General features: G+C 30.7%; 1 protein-coding gene across 2 annotated transcripts; it reads left to right on the forward strand.

Moving 5' to 3' along the window:
- The first annotated feature begins 6,285 nt into the window (after positions 1-6,285).
- LOC149056451 (uncharacterized) lies at positions 6,286-11,849 on the forward strand. Of its 2 annotated transcripts, none has more exons than XM_089227269.1 (9): positions 6,286-6,876; positions 7,005-7,097; positions 7,853-10,084; positions 10,145-10,255; positions 10,314-10,624; positions 10,687-10,819; positions 10,879-11,055; positions 11,136-11,240; positions 11,297-11,849. In XM_089227269.1, the coding sequence occupies exons 1-9, from the start codon at positions 6,717-6,719 to the stop codon at positions 11,776-11,778; spliced, it is 3,804 nt and encodes a 1,267-aa protein (XP_089083395.1). In that variant the 5' UTR covers positions 6,286-6,716; the 3' UTR covers positions 11,779-11,849. The 2 variants fall into 2 exon arrangements, with proteins under 2 accessions (XP_089083395.1, XP_089083396.1); XM_089227270.1 differs by having other exon boundaries at positions 6,287-6,876; positions 11,290-11,501.
- Positions 11,850-13,639: the final 1,790 nt, after the last annotated feature.

Raw genomic sequence — 13,639 nt, forward strand, 5'->3', positions numbered from 1 at the left:
CTGACAGTATTGTTTGCAGGGAGAGAAAAGAGTAAAGACGCGTCGTGTACAGCGGGATGACTCTCCTGATCGGTTTTGTACAGGTTTTTTCATGGACTCCATATGGTTTTGGTGACTCGGTGCGTTCCAAGTATTGTAGTCCAAATCGCAGTGCGTTCCAACGTACCCTAATGTGATTTTGGGAATATAAGCTTTTTTAAATTATGCATAAATATGAAAATGTCTCCCGATTTTGATTTCGATTTCATGCGTTTTCAGTAAACAGTTAATATTTATGTAACATAATACATACATAATTAGACACCATACAAAAAATATATAAACAACGATAATCGGTAGGTGATCCTTCCATGTGCTCTACAGTCTGCAGTATTTTGTATTTTCTTCTTCGTGCCAGTTCGACACGAATATATCATTATTATTTGCCATGTAATCAAACATGCGTGTGAATTTTTAATTTTGTATACATTAATGATTTTCAATTTTCGACGAAAAAGAGAAACGTCGACCAAATATGAGCGCTTATTTTAATAAATGGGTAGCATAATAATATGGATCTGTTCACATATGTTCCGTAGACGAACAAAATATAACGCTTAGTTGGAAATTTACCAAATTTTCGTCTATTTCTTGTTTTTATTGTATTTTTTATTTTTATTTGCCTTAAAGGAATAAGAAAATTATACGTGTTCTCTCATCGTCGGTTTCTGACATTTTTTAAAAAAAAGTTTTAAGCGAGTTATAAGAATTTTTAAATTTTAATATTTTACAGTTTTACACACTCTCATGACTTGCTTACAAATTATATATCGTAAAAACTAAGGAAAAAACACAAATAATGTTTTAACCTTTAAGCTTGACAATTAGTCAAACTACTCTGATAACTGATTAGTAATATCTTAACCAACAATACAAAATTGGAACTAAACGTAAAACTCACGTTTTGGTGCTAATAAAACAGACAATATAGGGTCCGACATCCTTTTTAATCAATTAGTTTAGTATCACATTTTAGTATTTTACTAATTACTATAAATTAATATGTATTAAGTATTTGGAGTTATTAATTTAATTTACGTTATTGGTATCATCTGTTTATACATGTGTAAAGTCGCTATTATGACGCTTCAAATTTTCTCTATAGCTATTTGAAGCAAATCTTATGGAAAACTTAGTGTTGTATTTTTAATCCTTAGTTATAAACACAAAAATTTTTATGATTTTTCAACTTCAAAATTACTTGCAAATTTTCGCGTTTTCGACAGATTTCGTAAAAATTTGAATTATAAACGCTTATAAAAAAAAAATTGTGATTTACGATTTTTAATTTTTTTTAACTACAATAAGAACAACTCATAAGGAACCGTGTATTAAATTTTCAAGTTTTTTTGGTCCTCCGACATTTTTTTACTGACACATCAAAAAAAAATTCTCAAAAAAATCGAAAATTTCAGTGGTCTATAAATAACTCAAAAAAGTCGAAAATTTTTGAAAATTAAACTGTATATAAATATCACTAACATTAACATTTGGTGAAAATTTCAAGTATTTACAGTGATTAGTTTTTGAATTACAACCATATAAAAATATCGATTTGGTCGAAAACTGGTTTTGCGTAAAAATTCCCGTTTTTCTGTCATTTTTTTTTTGTTTTTCTCGATTTTTTTGAAAATTGTTGGAAAATGTTTACTTTTGATCTCTATAATGCACCAAGGATCTTCAATTTTACATCGGAAACCACCCCCCAAAGTTTGAAATTGAAGCATTATTTCGATGCTGTACACAGACACAAAAACAAAAAAAAAACACACTCACATCATTGTAAAATCAATACATTCATCACTTCGTTCAGAATCTAAAACCATAATTGTAAAACCAATAGATGCATCGTTCACTGTTCATTTAGAAATGAAAATTAATACTTCCTCGTTGAGCATATACGAAAAATAGTTTTGTTAGATATAATTTACTACCTACTTACTTGTATCTTAGTACCTATTCCTGCTCCTACTCAACATGCCATTTAAGACATGGAATGTTGCTGTTATTATTTTGTTAGTTTTTTGGTGTATTTTTTTTAGATATCCATTCTATAATAATAATATATGAATTAGTATAGATAGTAATCATTATTTTTTTCAATCAGTGTAATTATCTACAATTTAGATTCTACATTATCGTAAAACTAATTGTATAATGTATCTATAATTCTATATACTATATAATAAGCTATGATGCTAATATTAATGTATGTAACTACTTATTATCTGCAACCAAAAATATTTATTGAAATTAATTTGGTTGTATCATGATATATTTTTATGAAAACTAATAATGACAGTCCTGTTCATTTTTAGTTATTTAGCTTTTACTTCTAGAGAAGGAAATAGGTTCTAACTTCGTTGTATTTTCTTGTGTTGTTTATACGAAATAAAATACATCATAAAAGTATTATTCATTGTGTGGCACCTATTTTTCGATAATCGACTATCAGTAGTATTGACTAAACTTGAAGCAGTTAACGAAAAAATAATACATCTGAATGTGGTCAAACCAATGAAAATGAAAATGTATGTATACATTTATACATTTCCCACATACCGAGGGAGTCAAGGATGGCAATGAGAAACCCATGTTCTACTGAGTCAAACGCTTTCTTGAATTCAGCAAAAATATAGTGTTAACTTGACTATTATCCACAAAACTGTTAAGTATATAGGTGGTGAAAGAAATGCTGCTAGTGATGGACGATGGTTGACTTGCCGGGGTGGAACCCATGTTGAGAGTAAATAATTATGAGATTGAGGTTTCTTTTGATACAGAAATATACGATGGACTTTGGCCATGTATGGTAACCGTAAGATAGAAATATACGTCTATGATTGCAAACGTCAGAGCGGGTCTACGCCGGCTACATAGGTCACCCGGCGTCGGTGCTGGGAACAGTACATGCCGAACATGGTACCGGCCAATCGCATATTATTTATAATAAAAGAATAAAAAGTATAATAAATTGTAATAATTATAGTGTTTTAGAATTTTATTGCGTGTAACCTCTACTGATTTTAATCGAATTGAAATCATATTTTAATGTACATGCACGAACCAATAAATTGACATAATTTAAAAATTAATATTAGGTACTTACCTAAAATCGTTGAAGTGAAAGAAAAATAGATGTTGACGTTTAATTTAATGTATATACTGAATACTCAAAATAAATATCATACAAGACAATGTTTGTTACATTTTAGTAAGTATTTATAGCTGATTATACTTCGTAGTTGGTATAATTTGTATTGTTTGCACATATAACTTTAGTAAAACTTAGATAAATTAGGTAAACTATAAGGTTTATTTTGAAGTACATTTCAATTATTAAAAAATATTATTGATTTCTTAAAACCTTTTTGAATTTAATTTATCTAATCCTGGTTGTGAAACCAGGTATGATTTTACAGACATACAGTGAGATATTTAAGACGTTTTTCAGTTTTCTTGCCAATGTTCTTCATCCACAGGTAGTTTTTTTAAAATTTAATTTTTAGGGGAAAATATCGAGGTTCAAATTCTAAAAATGGATGTATTAATTGGTATAAATTATGGTAAAATTAATAGTTAAAAAATCAAAAAAATCAAATATTTGGATGCTAGCCACCAGGGTAGGATAATATAACGTGCATAATATTATGTAATATGCATAACTGCATATAATATTCCAATAATAGATAATCTATAAATAATATATTTTATTATACACATAGTGGTTTTTATAATATAGTTTAACTTCCAAATACATCAGTGATGAAGCTTGTACATTTTATGACTGGATAATAAAACACATAAAATATTATAATGGTACCAAAATACAAACCATATATATTTTATTGAATGTCTTAGAAAATGTATTGTTCAAAATAAAATAGCTTTGGACTATTTTCATTTTTTTATTTATTTTAATAAATATCAAAACATTGCTTTAAATAAATAAATAAAAGTTGCTAAGATATGGTTGTCATTAAAAATAATAAATTGTTTAATTTATAACTTTGGTCATATTTCATTATTCATTATATCTTTGGCTGTCTTAGCGTGTGCACAAAAAAATAAAAGTTTAATTTTGTCTATTTATTTGTCTATAATATTATAATAATTTACTAACCAGTTAATATAATATTATTACTATTAATTATAATATCATGTCGAACATTGCTAAACAGAGTATTACAGCATCCACCGAGGCGGCCGTAATGGACGGTTCTCCTGCAGATCTGAAAAATGACGTGACCGGAGAAATCGTAGCGGAGAGTCACAGCGGTGACCTGGCTGATCGGCATTCAAATTCAATACCAAACATAGCCAAACATTTGGGTTCGGATAGCGATGAAATTGATATTGGATTACTGTCTTCCACTTTGATACAGGAACCGGACCTAATTGACTCATGCCGATCCGCGGACGAGTTGATGCCAAATACGGCTTTTCCGGTCGATGAGTTAAGTGGACCGGCTGTAGAAATGCCAGATATCGAGGTACAACAGTCCTCAAGTTGTGTTTTGATGCCAAATCCCTATATCAATGAGGTATTTGTTATATTATATTATAAAGTCATATTAGGTATATTTGTATTTATAAACACACGCTATTTTTCCGCAGGAACCCATAATTCAGGGACCCGATGATACAAACTCAATAACCACTGTGGCCAAGCCAAAGTGCCGTTCTGCTTGGAAAAGGACCAAGCATTTCTTCCGAAAATTGTTTTGTTGTGGTGATGCCAAGGTCCGGCGTTCTAGTTCTGGCATACTCGTCGAGCCGACGAATTCCGCGGGTGATAAAATAGATTTCGGTTCGCTACCTGCAGTCATGGAGGAACCGGTATTAACGGGTTCACCGCAATTTGCTGAGGATTTTCTGCAGCAAACGACATTGAAAGTAGAGGAGTTCAACGACCCGATTGAAACTAACGTTCAACAGTGCGACTGTGAACCTATAGGCCCACAAATGACTTCCCAAGTAGAAGAGATCAGTGGCCCGGTCGAAACAGACGTGCAACAGTTTCACTGTGACCTTAAAGGTCCACCGTACGAGTGTTTTGTTTCAATGTTGATTCCCGATGTGGAAACGGATTCCGTGGGTGATAAAGTCGATATCGGTTTGACTCCAAACACACACGAACAGATATTGATGGATTCACCCCGATGTTCAGATGAATTACAGCAGCAAGCGTCTTTGCCGTTTGAAGAAATCAGTGGCCCGGTCGGAACAGACGTGAAAAACTCCAGCTGTGATCTTGTGGGTTCTGTGTCAGATATAGTAACCCCCGAAGCTAAGCCCAAACGCCACACACTGTGGAAACGCTTATTTGGTTGTGTTTTTTAAATATATTCGTCTATAATCATATCTTAAATACAAATTTTAAATTAATAAACGTATATTTTTAGTCAAGGTTTTAAAAGGTCGACAACGCATTTATTTTTATCTGGAGGTCCAAAGTGTAACATTCAACATTTTATGCTTACAAAAATGATTCATCAATCATTATTGTAAACATATAATGTTCCATGTTGCGTTTTGGACCTTCAGATAAAAATAAATGCGCCGACATCGACCATAATATTCATATTTCATTTTATTATTTGTTAACCATACTATTGATCTTATAATACACAAATAAATTGGACCACAGAAGTTTTGGTGATTAAAATTTGTCACCTTTATGAGACCTATCGGATGATAGCATAATTTTAATCAACAAAACTCTTATGGTCCAACTTATTTGTATATTATAAAATCAGTGGTTATACTTATACGTAACTGTTAGTAGTATGTTTTGGGGCATTCTGGAGCTCCTCCCCCTTAAATTTTACATGTAAAAGCATAGGCTCCTCTGTATAGGCAATTCGTAGTACATGCTCCTCCCAAGCTCCTCCGAAACCGACAATAATTAAGCAATATAGGCAACCCGCAACATACATAAATTCATCACACGCCGCCAGATCCTACACGTGACCAACACATATTTTTCCCCTTCCCACATTACTTCCCCTTTTATTTCCCCTTATGAAATTTTTTTTAAATATAATATTCTGGTATACTATTATATTGATCCTTTGTGGTATTTTACGTATGAAAATATACACGATACCATATAGGAGACATTAGTCCACAATGACACCACCGCCACCACCGCCGCCACCACCATTGTTCGTTCATGCCACACACACACACACACACACACACACACACACACAAATTCGCACATAGTTACAAGTACACACATTCCATTCTATCCATACCACCCTTTCTCACGCCTTTACCTCATTAACCGTCTACACACCTATAGAGACATGTCTGAGTATTGTCGATGATTACCAGACAAAAAGTAGTGCATTAAGTAAAACGAAGCCAGTCCGTGTATTACCGTCTATGTGTATTGTTGTGTTTTGTCGTCTGAGTTCTAAAGTGTTTTTAAGTGTATTCAAATATTTTACAAATATTATAAAAATTTAATTATTTATTTTTCTTAAGCAAGCGCCGTAGTTCATTTTTCCACCACTAGTTTGATATTAGCTCATGCGTCAATAATTCGCTTAGATAAAACTATTTCACACTGTTATTTAAAGTACAAGATATTTGTCTATAATTCATTACATATCTATTCGTTGAAGAGTCAAGTCGTGTATAGTATTCTTCATTCCTAATCATACCTAATCATGTTCTCGTGTAGTGTATGTGATAAAACATTTACATTGATTAAAAATCTACACAGACATGCCAAGTTGCATGATGTACCTAATAAAATTTCGTGCAGTATATGCTCAGAAATATTCACACGGAGAGATAACCTCATCAGACATAGGAAAGAAAAACATCGTAAGTATTTAACAATTTAATATATTTGTAAACAAGACGACTAAGTGTATCTTAGTAAAACTTAGTTTCATTACACTATCTAAATATAATATTATTTTAAATTATTTAACTATTAATATCATTTCTAGGCTCAAGCATTGTAATTCAACAAGAACCAACCATAACCAAGCGAGAAATTCAAGATTTCTTTAAACCAGCTGAACATATTTACGATTATAATGGTAAATATATCATTCATATGTTTATTCACCTCCTATGATATAACAATAATATAAATATATATATATAATAAAATAATATTATGAACATCTCTCATATATACATATTTACCTACTAGTACTATTATTTCATAGTGTACAATAGTACGTATATATCTAAAATAATCTGATAATATTTCAAATAAACATATTTAAAGTTATAATTAGTTATTACTATTATTACGAACGCCAGCATGTGTAGGTATTACTGCTATAACCGAGAGCTCTATATCATTTTTGTTTTTGCTTTTACATATATAATTTATTTTTTATTTTTTATTTTTTATTTGAATTAAGCCTCGGCAACTATGGCCATTGGCAACAATGGGTTTAACTCTAAAATATTTACATGGTATAAGTTACATATTATATACTATTTATAAGGTTGGACTTAGTAATAAAGGTTATTATTTGTCGTATATTGTCTGGGTGAAGGGCTTCTGACAGGATGTTTGAGATGCCTGCATAATATATTTATATTACATATACATGTATGTAATACTATAGCTTCACAACTATCTCCTTTTATTAATATATATTTTTAAAAATCGTATTTTCTATAATATGTTAAACATATCACTAAAATTTTTTAAATTCCTAATTTTTCTTTATAAAATTTTACTGAAAAAAAAAAAATTTATTTATAGCCATTTTATCTTTACACACATATTTTCTATAATGTTTATCAATACAATAGTAAATTATTTATTTTATTTCAGTTCCTTCGGCTTCAAATCGCAATGATCTTAAGCGTGTACATGAGGAAAATTCGAACGAAGCAGTAAATGCTAAAAAAACACGCATGACTATCGTTAAAACCCCCGGTTTTGTTAAGACTGGTTCATCGCTCTCTAATAAAATCATTTGGTATTATAAGAAAAATACAGATAATTTGAACAACTTCAGCGCATTTTTAGTATCATCGAAAAAAGACTTAATTCAATTACTTAAATCATCGTCGACAAAACATCCAATTAAATTCAACCTGAAACTGGAAGCAACGTACAGCCGGCCAAACGTAGAGAATTCAGCTGAGAACCGTGCGTTTAAAACTTCAGCTAAAGAAATGTTTATGAATACGGATATTGAGTCAATAGTAGAACAAGCGTTCGCAAAATTATTGACCGAAGAAGATGTTTATACATCTAAAGGAAGTGGATTTACTTTGGAAGCCATAGACGGCTTGTTATTAGGTGTATATAAATATACACCTATGGGTGGCTCATCGTTCATTCCGTTACCAAATTACATTAAGAATAAAAAAGCTGTTATCAATCCACAAAACTCAGACCAACAGTGCTTCAAGTGGGCAATCTTATCAAGATACGTTTCGGGTAAGGCCAAAAATCAAGTGGCTGAAAATTATACATCGCTCGAAGATAAATTTAATTTTTCTGGTTTATCATTCCCGACATCTGTGAGAGAAATAAAAACATTTGAAAATAATAACCTGAACACGTCTGTCAATGTATTTGGATTAAAAAAAGAAAATAATAAAATACATATTATTTATCCACTTAAAGTTGTAGATGAAGAAAAAAAAGATCATTTCGATCTCTTACTAATTACCAACGGAGATAAAAGCCACTACACATATATATCAAATTTCTCACGACTAATACGCTCACAGAAAACTGCTCATCATGATAGTATCATTTTTTGCAAACGGTGCTTCACATCATTTGACACTCGACCCCGGAAAAATACGCTATGCGGACAAGCAGCACTTGATCAGCATAAATTGATATGCGGGTCGCATAAACCTATCCTACCTCAGATGCCTGAGCCCGGTTCAATGTTGGAGTTTAGTGCATGGAACAAAACACAACGCCACCCCATAGTTATATATGCTGACTTCGAGGCGCTTCTCGTTAAATGTAACGAGAAAAAAGGAAAAAATACAACTGTAATTCAAAATCACGAGCCTATGAGTTATGGTTTTTTCATAAAGGCAGATGATCACATACCGAAAGAACTGCTTGAAGAATTTGAAATACCAACATCGCCAGTTATATACCGCGGAAGTAATCAAAATAAAGAGGTAGCAAAACATTTTGTACAAAGTATTGTGGAAACAGCAGAAAAAATATACAAACTGCTCAAAACCAACACACCAATTATAATGACACCGGAACAGCGATGCATACATGAATTATGTAAAGCATGTAATTTATGTAAAAAGGAATTTTCCAAAGAAAACCATAAAGTAGCTGATCATTGCCATCTATCGGGAAAATTTAGACAAAGTTTATGTAATTCATGTAATCTCAAGCTTCAACAACCAAATTTTGTACCGGTTTTCTTTCACAATTTAACCAACTATGATGCACACTTTTTGGTAACTGAGCTTGGATATGATACAAACACAATTTCTGTAATACCAAACAGCGAGGAGAAATTTATTTCGTTTTCGAAATATATCAACAACTCCTTCACAATCCGCTTTATAGATACATTTAGATTTATGTCCTCCAGTTTATCAAATTTAGCCAACAATTTAATAACACCAGACTTGGAGAAGTTCAGAGAGACGAGAAAACATTTTCCAATCGAAGACATGCCACTCGTTACTCGTAAAGGTGTTTACCCTTATGAGTATACGGATGGCTGGAGCAAACTGAAGGAAACACATCTGCCGAAGAAAACAGATTTTTACGGTACATTAACAGAAGAACACATTAAGGATGAGGAATATAAATTTGCAAAGACTGTTTGGAACCATTTCAACTGTCATACGCTTGGAGAGTATTCAGATCTGTATCTTAAAATCGACATCATGCTGTTAGCTGATGTGTTCGAGAACTTCCGAGACCTTTGTTTGACAACTTATAGCCTGGACCCGGCGTTCTACTATACTTGTCCAGGCTTTTCTTTTGATGCGATGTTGAAACATACTTCAATGAAGCTCGAACTACTTCATGACTATGATATGTTGCTGATGATCGAAAAAGGTAATGATATAATATTTTATAATATAATGTTATTATTTAATAATATATGATTTATTTTAGGTATACGTGGTGGTCTCACGCAAGCAAGTATGAGATACGCCAAAGCGAACCACAAAAAGACTCCAGATTATGACCAGGCAAATCCAAAATCATGGTTGATATACCAAGACTGTAAGTTTTTTTTTGTAATTTTAATTTATTCAGTTAAATATATTTTTCTTAATTTAAGGCAATAACTTATATGGATGGGCCATGTCACAATACATGCCATACGGTGGGTTCAAATGGGTTGAACCAACACTCGACAAACTGAACAATTTGACTGATACTTCACCCATAGGAAGGATATACGAGGTGGATATATCCTATCCGCGAGAATTACATGATAAACACAACGACTTGCCTTTTCTACCACAGAACGGTATACCTACTGGTTCAAAAGTGAAAAAACTAATGGCAACATTAGAGTCCAAGAAAAATTATATTGTTCACTACCGTAATCTACAGCAAGCTATTAAAAACGGCCTTAAAGTAGATAAAGTAAGCGTTTATTTTACAACAATTCTGCGATGAAGATATTTTTAACATTATAATATTTAAAGGTACATAGAGTCATTGAGTTTAATCAGTCGGAATGGTTGGCTGATTACATCAACCTGAACACTGAGTTACGCAAGAAGGCCACAAATGATTTCGAGAAAGATTTTTTTAAATTAATGAACAATGCAGTATTTGGTATGTTATTATAAATGATCATTTTTCATTTTTCATAACATTTTCTTATGATTTTCCAGGCAAGACGATGGAAAATGTACGCCAACGTATAAAAATTAAGTTAGTATCCAGTGAAAAGTGTTTGCAGAAACTTATAAATAAGTCAACGTTTAAGCACTGTACAACTTATAACGAGAATCTAGCAGCTGTATCGCTAGAGAATAAGGAAATTAAATTTGATAAGCCAATATATATAGGTAACTATTACACACACACACACAAATATAATATTTTAATGTTATTAATTCCAAATTAATTGATTATTTGTTTATTATAGGTTTTGCGGTACTTGAAATAAGTAAAACTCTTATGTATGAGTATCATTACGATGTCATGCAAAAACATTATGGTAAAAAAATAGAACTCATGTATACAGATACAGGTAAATATTTTAAAACCAACTTTATTTTCTTATACTGACTAACATTAAGTTTTTAGATTCACTGGTGTACCATATTATTACGGACGACTTTTACCAGGACTTGGCAAATAACGTCAATTTGCTAGAACGGATGGACACAGCAAATCTCCCGAAAGACCATCCGTGTTACATTGCCGAGAGGAAAAAGATCCCAGGTTTGTTTTCCGACGAGACGGATGGACTCGTTATGACAGAGTTTTGTGCGTTACGGGCAAAATCATACGCATATATTCTACAAGGCAGGGAGAAGATCAAAGCCAAGGGAATCCGTGGGCACGTGGTCAAGAATTACATGACATTCGATGACCATAAGAAGTGCCTGTTTGATGACAGTGATTTAGACGTTTACCATCAAAATGTCTCCATACGTTCATTCAAACACCAGCTCAAGACCATTAAATCCAACAAATTAACTTATAATAACTATGATGATAAGAGGATTATACTCGAAGACAATATACATACCTACGCTCATGGGCATTATAAATTTGTTTGTTAATTGTATTCATAAAAAATATGTATATATGCAGTTTATTTTATAGTAATAAAAGTCTTATATCTTATTTCAAATCTTGTTATTATTTATATTTCCTTTATACATTCATTTGTTTACATTTGAATCAACTTACATTGCAAAGATACATATAGGGTAGAAATTTGAAAGTATGTCACAATGATATTTAATATACATATCATTAAATGTATACGTGTTTGATAAAATAATTAATAATAAAAATGAAACATGCCGAGTTTTTTTTTTTCTTAGTACTAGTCGTTTATATAATTACTAATAATCACATACATATTTTATTAAATTCCATAATATAAATAGACATATTATACAAAAAATATATCATAATTTTGATAAAAGCAATAATAATTGACATACCTAGACAATGTTATCAAATTTGAATAAGTATGTTTTAAATTCATTGAAAACATCCTTATATAATACCCATATTGCTATTAAAAACATGCTCAAATAATTGTATTTTAGTAAAAAAATGTGATTAAAAAAAAAATGTGATTAAAAAAAATGAAAGATTGCTTCATCTTCACCGTGTGATGATGTAGTCATGATGAATCATGGACTTTCATTTTTTTTTAATCACATTTTTTTTTTAATCACATTTTTTTTTTAATCACATTTTTTTTTTCTCAGTCTAACCTATTCTAACCTACACTAACATAGTGTAGTTTTGGAGGAGAATATATAGACGTAAAAACTTTATCTTCGCCGTGTGATGATGTAGTCATGATGAATCATGGACTTTCATTTTTTAAATTTTATTTTCTCAGTATGACCTAAATGTAGTTCTTTGCATAATAAACATTTATAAGTACGAATGGCTGTCACTGTATTGTCATTAGGAGACAATATATGCAATTAGGTATGAATATTATCATTTTAACGCTGTATCGATATTAATTAACTAACAATGCGTCAATCAAATAAATTCCTATTAGATACAACCTGCCTAATAATCATCCGTGTCACCAGGATGTCGCAGACTCTTAATAGCCACTATATATTTAAATCGAAATACTAATAACTTGCACCTGAACACTTAGAACACTATGGTAGACATTTCCTTTAACTAATTGCATGTCGATCAAATAAATGCCATGGTTAAAGTAAAAAATATTAAAAATATTCCTTAAATATTTTACCATAGGTACTCAAAATACTTGTGTTTTCGAGTACTTTAATTAGGCTTACCTATTTAAAATATTTGTGATAAAAACAGATTATTTAAGATAATATAATTATTTTAATAACAATATGGCTATTATGCTGATATTTTTTCAATAGATCTAATATATTGTATCATATTATTTTTAATACTAATTCAAAATACTAACCTTTTCGAGTACTTTAAGTATGTTTTTTAAAAATACTTGTAATATTATCAGGTTATTTACGATATATTTACTAAAATACAATTATTTGAGCATGTTTTTAATAGCAATATGGGTATTATATAAGGATGTTTTCAATGAATTTAAAACATACTTATTCAAATTTGATAACATTGTCTAGGTATGTCAATTATTATTGCTTTTATCAAAATTATGATATATTTTTTGTATAATATGTCTATTTATATTATGGAATTTAATAAAATATGTATGTGATTATTAGTAATTATATAAACGACTAGTACTAAGAAAAAAAAAAACTCGGCATGTTTCATTTTTATTATTAATTATTTTATCAAACACGTATACATTTAATGATATGTATATTAAATATCATTGTGACATACTTTCAAATTTCTACCCTATATGTATCTTTGCAATGTAAGTTGATTCAAATGTAAACAAATGAATGTATAAAGGAAATATAAATAATAACAAGA

This window comes from Diuraphis noxia, unplaced genomic scaffold, assembly GCF_037042655.1.
Source record: "Diuraphis noxia isolate RWA-SAM2 unplaced genomic scaffold, SU_Dnox_SAM2 contig0004, whole genome shotgun sequence".
Taxonomy (NCBI): domain Eukaryota; kingdom Metazoa; phylum Arthropoda; class Insecta; order Hemiptera; family Aphididae; genus Diuraphis; species Diuraphis noxia.

What these genes read in the sequence shown, in the direction of transcription:
- LOC149056451 (XM_089227269.1), top strand. Translation starts at nt 6,717, where the DNA reads ATGTTCTCGTGTAGTGTATGTGATAAAACATTTACATTGATTAAAAAT. An exon ending in ACATATTTACGATTATAATG is followed by an intron (nt 7,098 to 7,852) that starts GTAAATATATCA and finishes ATTTTATTTCAG; the next exon opens with TTCCTTCGGCTTCAAATCGC. An exon ending in TGATAAGCCAATATATATAG is followed by an intron (nt 11,056 to 11,135) that starts GTAACTATTACA and finishes TGTTTATTATAG; the next exon opens with GTTTTGCGGTACTTGAAATA.